The sequence below is a fragment of the Pagrus pagrus genome (assembly GCF_965226575.1).
Source record: "Pagrus pagrus genome assembly, chromosome: 2".
Lineage (NCBI taxonomy): Eukaryota > Metazoa > Chordata > Actinopteri > Spariformes > Sparidae > Pagrus > Pagrus pagrus.
The window spans coordinates 22,841,529-22,847,500 of record NC_140186.1 but is presented as its reverse complement, the minus strand read 5'-3'; the positions used below and the strand labels follow the sequence as shown (position 1 = coordinate 22,847,500).

At 44.9% G+C, this 5,972-nt stretch overlaps 1 protein-coding gene across 1 annotated transcript; it reads left to right on the top strand.

Moving 5' to 3' along the window:
- Nucleotides 1-4,525: 4,525 nt before the first annotated feature.
- LOC311264851 (trace amine-associated receptor 13c-like) lies at nucleotides 4,526-5,518 on the top strand (the record flags this gene model as incomplete). Its single annotated transcript, XM_084366004.1, has 1 exon — nucleotides 4,526-5,518. The coding sequence occupies one exon, from the start codon at nucleotides 4,526-4,528 to the stop codon at nucleotides 5,516-5,518; it is 993 nt and encodes a 330-aa protein (XP_084222130.1).
- Between the last annotated feature and the right edge of the window lie 454 nt (nucleotides 5,519-5,972).

The following is a 5,972-nucleotide window of genomic DNA, read 5'->3' as shown; positions in this document are numbered from 1 at the left end:
GATCTGTGACTGTACGAGTAAGGACGGGACAGGAACATTACCTCAGGTATCGTCCATCGGCCATTAAGTTTTGGGCCACAACGAACACGAGCACCGCATCAGGCCTGCTACTTTATTTTGGTTTTATAATACTTGTAGTTGCCGGCTTTAGATAGTGCATTAAGGTGTGTGTGTAGGCCCACAAATTGTGTTTAAGCGACTTTGAAGTTGGTAAATTGAGGTTTTTTGAAGTAATCCATTTGAGGGTTAAAATGGTTTAAATTGTTGTCTGTGCATTTATATATGGTACAGTATTTCAAGTGTTTTCCTTAAAGGAGAGGGATAATTCATGTACAATGTTTTCCTGAAGAAAAGGGACATTTTATTTTGAAGGTTTAAGAAAAGAACAGTCATAATTTTATTATTTCATTGGAACTGGTGATTTTTTATTTAAGTAAATAATTGAGACTTATTTTTTTACTAAAACCTTGTGTGTGTTACTTTATTACTTACCTGGAAAGAAGTTATCATTTCATTCTAAGAGAGACCTATCCAGACCAATTTGGTTAAAAATCTCTATTAAAACTATAACTTAAAGAAAGGTGAATTCATAGGTAGGTTAAAAAACATTTCATGTGTGTACTTTAACAAGAAATCCAAGATAATAATTAAAACTGAGTTATTTAGGGTTGACAATATTTGATAAATATCTTAAAAGAACCCAAAAGCCCTGCCCTCATCAATATGACTACTGAGGGGAGCGCTACAATAGTATCCTGGGAACAGATGCAGGTGGTGAGTTTAGTAGCAACTATGCACTAAAAAGCAGGACTTCATCAGTAAATAAACAATAATTACAGAACAATTCTGTCTAATGTCCACGAGGAAGCCTCCTCCACTCTGTTATCCTCCTTCTCCTCCTCTTTAGACGCTCTCTGTCCCCTCACCTCCTGACCAGCACGATCATCTCCCCCCCTCCCTGGCTGTCTGAATCTCTGAGATCCAATAGACCGGTGTTACAAGCAGCAGAGAGAAAATGAAAAAATCACATCATCCTGATGACCTTGCTCACTACCACCACCTCCTCTCTGACTTCACCTCAACTGTATCAGCAGCCAAATCTGCCTTCTACCTGTCAAAGATCAACTCCTCTGCCTCCAACCCCAAGAAACTATTCTCCATGTTCTCTTCCCTCCTCACCCCTCCTACCGATCCCCCTCCTTCCTCCCTCACTGCTGATGACTTTGCAAATTACTTTACCAAGAAAGTAAAAGACATAAGCTCCTCATTTACTCCAATGCCCATCCAGAAAGCACCTCCCCCAACCCTCCCCTCTGATGGCCTTACCTGCTTCAGCCCTCTCTCCTCTGAAGATGTTCACACACTAGTTATGTCTAACTGTGCCACCACCTGTTCCCATGACCCGATTCCCTTCTCCAAGACATCTCGCACGACATCTTGCCATTCCTCACCACCCTGATCAACTCCTCCCTCACTTCAGGTCTTATTCCAGCTCATTTCAAGACAACTACAGTGAAGCCACTCCTAAAGAAACCCACCCTAATGTGGCTCAGCTGACATCAGAAACTACAGACCTGTATCTCTTCTTTCATTCCTCCCTAAAACCCTGGAACGCACCGTCTACAACCAACTGTCCTCCTATCTTTCACAAAACGACCTCCTTGACCCCAATCAGTCAGGCTTCAGGACTGCTCACTCCACTGAGAGGGCCATCCTGACAGTGACTGAGTCCCTCCATGCCGCCAGAGCCTTGTCCCACTCATCCGTCCTCATTCTCCTCAACCTATCTTCTGCGTTTGACACAGTCAGCCACCAAATCCTCCTCTCCACTCTGGCTGAACTTGGCATTGCTGACACTGCTCTAACTTTGTTCACATCATACCTGACAAATCGCACCTTTCAGGTCATATGGAATGGCTCCTTGTCCAAACCCTGCTTTCTGGAAACTCGTGTCCCTCAAGGCTCAGTACTAGGACCACTTCTGTTTTCACTATACACTAGATCACTAGGCTCTGCAATCACATCACATGGATTCTCTTACCACTGTTATGCTGACAACACCCAACTGTTCCTCTCTTTTCCCCCATCCTCACCTACGTTGCAACACGCATCTTGGAATGTCTGGCAGACATCTCCACTTGGACAACTGCGCACCACCTCAAGCTCAACCTTAATAAAACTGAACTCCCCTTCATCCTGGGGAAAGACTGCCTTCGCATGGACCTGTCAGTCACTGTTAAGGACATCACAGTATCTCCTTCATCGGCTGTGAGGAACCTGGGCGTAATCCTCTGTGACAGACTTTACTGTACTCCCAACATCACTGCTGTGGCCCAATCTGTGGCCAGATTTGCCCTCTACAACATCTGCAGGATCCAGTCTTTCCTCACAAAGGACACAAGACAACTCCTGGTCCAAGCACTGGTCATCTCCCGCCTGGACTATTGCAACTCGCTCCTGGCTGGACTCCCAGCCTGTGCAACTAAACCGTTGCAGCGTATCCAAAAAGCTGCAGCGCGCCTTGTTTTCAATCTACCCAAATTCTCCCATGTGACCACCCACCTCCGTGACCTCCACTGGCTTCCTGTTGCAGCCCGGATCAGAGAAGATGGTACTGGCCTTCAAGGCTGTCATAGGAACCGCACCCATCTACCTCCAAACACTAGTCAGACCACACGCCCCAGTACTTCCCTCAACTACATCAGCTGGTCGGCTGGTACAGCCATTGCTGAGCGCAAACAAAGGTTGCTCAGCGAAGTCACGACTCTTCTCTGTTCTGGCGCCTTAGTGGTGGAAAGAACTCCCAATCAATGCCAGGACTGCAGAGTCACTCGCCATCTTCCGGAAAAGACTCGAGACTCACTTGTTCAGACTTCACCTAGACCCTGCATTGCATGACTCATGACTTCATTTTTACTTTATCGACAGTGATATGCTGTGGTTTCTTTCTTGTGACAAATGTACTTATTGTAAATCGCTTTGGACAAAAGCATCTCCTAAAGGCCCTAAATGTAAATGTAAATGTAATCAGTGATGGAATATAACGTCTAACAATTGCTTACAATGACCAAAAGTAACATTTTGAGGTACTTCACTTCTGTTTTTCCGTTTTCTGCTCCTTTATGCTAACTCTCCACTATTGGCAAATTAAGTTACCAGTTACTTTGCAGATTCAGATTATTCAGTGCTGATAGGATCACTTGTGACGTGTAACCAGATATGTTGTCGGGGCCACATTAAGTGATTTAATTCAACAATTTCCCATAACCCAGAATCTTCTTTTTGTCAGTTTTGTCTGACTAGTAGTCGAGAAACCAAAGCTACATTCAAAATACAAGTGAGAAAAGCAGCAAATCCTGTTCGACCATCAATGACTTCAGCAATCAGCCTAACAACGAGGTCGGAGCCCAAACCCAGGTATACTTTAATCACCCACGATTTATAATAGAGCTAGATACTAGACCCAAAGATGGCGCACAAATCAAAAACCTTTTCTTGCTTTCAGGTTTACTTCCTGGTTATGAGGCCCACTGAATATGTGCCGTAGTGTTTCTCCCACTGGCCCTGCCCATGAGTTCCCATTATGCCAGCAGATTTTTGTGATGATGTCACAGACTTTTAAATCCATTTTTCTCAGTTTTACAAATATAAAACCTTCATGAGTCAAAAAATCATAACAGAAAGAGTCATGATTGACATTGTTTGCAGTTGGAGGTCTCCTGTCAACAGTTTTACAGACTTCTCTTTTATAATGGTGTTCTATGGGAAAAGGGCCGCAAGGGAACTTTTTCGCTACAATACTGCAAGTGGCCACTGGGCAAAATTGGAAGCAAGGCCGAGCGTCGCCGCCATATCCAGGTCTAAAGGTCAGAAGAGACTTCAGTTCCACTGCTGCGGTTTTGTTCTTGTACTTATGAAATATATAACAGCTATTGTTCCGAGGTGCTGCTTGAGTTTAGTTATGCCCTTAGTCAGTCAACCATTTCAGTAATGTTGCCTTAGCTCGTGTCTGTTGATTACTGACATGAACAGATAACAGACACTGATCCACTCAAGGCTTCAAAGGTCCTGTGTGAAGGATTAAGCGGCATCTAGCAGTGAGGTTGCAGATCGCAACCAACTGAACACTGCTCCCCTAACTCTCCCGGTCAAAGCGTGGAGGTGAACCTACTGTGGCAGTAAACATGGTGAATCCCCCAAAATCGTACAGCCTGGACGTTTAAGGTAAGTTGCTGTGACTCAAACAAAACTTACAGAAAGTCATCCATCTGCTGCATGAAACAAATATGTTGCATCAAGTATCAGTGGGATTGAAAGGGAAGGAGGGAGGGTGGAATAAGTGAGGGAGGGGTGAGGGAGATGAGGAGAAATTAAAGAAACAAAGAACAGGCTGACAGAAGACAGTGGTGAAGAGGATGACTGGGGAGTTGTGGAGGAGATAACAGAGCTGCACCATGTCTGGTATGATCAGAGAGCTGCTGGAGCTCAGCAGGTCCAGGTCGTCACCTCCCCTCAGTGGCAGACGATGGAGGGCCTGGAGGGAGCCAAGCTCTGCTTCCCTGAGCTCCTGAACTCGTCCTGCAGGGATTTAAAGCGTCCTCGCTCTGAGGCCGTCTTCCTCTACACTCTGTTCTCCTGCATCATCGTGCTCACCGTGGCTCTCAACCTGCTCGTTATCATCTCCATTTCCCACTTCGGACAGCTCCACACGCCCACCAACCTGCTCCTGCTCTCCCTGGCCATCACCGACCTGCTGGTGGGGCTGCTGGTGATGCCGGTGGATATGGTGCGCTTCATAGAACCCTGCTGGCTGCTGGGCGATCTCATGTGCCCTCTGTCTTACATTATCGGCTTCACCCTCACCTCAGCCTCTGTGGGGAACATGGTGCTAATATCCATCGACCGCTATGTAGCTATTTGTCATCCTCTGCAGTACCCCAACAAAATCACTCGCAGCAGAGTGGAGGTGTGTGTGTGTGTGTGCTGGGCCTGCTCACTCCTCTACAACGGACTCATTCTAAAGGACCATCTCAGGCGGCCGGACAGACACAACTCCTGCCACGGGGAGTGTTTGGTGGTGATCAACTACATCTCAGGAACTATCGACCTTGTGTTCACGTTCATCGGTCCGTGTTCAGTCATCATTGTTCTGTACATGAGGGTGTTTATTGTGGCAGTGTCTCAGGCTCGAGCCATGCAGTCTCAGGTTTCAGTCATTGCAGGTGGTACGGTTACAGTCACTGCAAAGAAATCAGAGAAAAAAGCAGCCAGGACTCTGGGTATTGTCATACTGGTGTTTCTGATGACCTTCTGTCCATTTTACTACCCATCTCTGGCAGGTCAGGACATCTCAAACAGTACTTCATACTGGGTCATCGTGTCCTGGCTGTTGTTTTTTAACTCTTGTTTGAACCCTCTCATATACGCATTTTTCTACCCGTGGTTTAGGAAAGCTATTAAGTTCATTGTCACCCTGAGGATACTAGAGCAGGACTCCTATCAGGCAAATATACTTTAAAGTCACTTTCTCCAGTAACAATACTGAAACTGCTGTCTGTCATGTAAAAAACCTTTATGCAGCATGTGACATACAGTTGGGTGATTGATTTCATATTTTACATTTACCTCTTTAAACAGCCTGCTAGCCTGTTGGACTGTTAGTACTCAGCACAGATGTAAATCACAGCTGAGAAATCAAAAAATATGAAGCAATAACACTTGGCAGTTTAAGCCTCATAAATGTTAGAATTTTCTGCTTTCTTTTACATTACATTATGTTATACTGAATATCTAAGATAGCTAATATCACAAATAATGGAATTTGAATGTCATTTCAGGTTTGAGGAAATTGTAATAAGCTTTTTTTCCTCGCTATTTTCTGTTAAACTATTAGTCAAACTATTATCCTTCAGCCTATATGTAGATTATAACTTTATACCTTTAAAGGGGCACTATGTAGCTTTGGAGAAGTA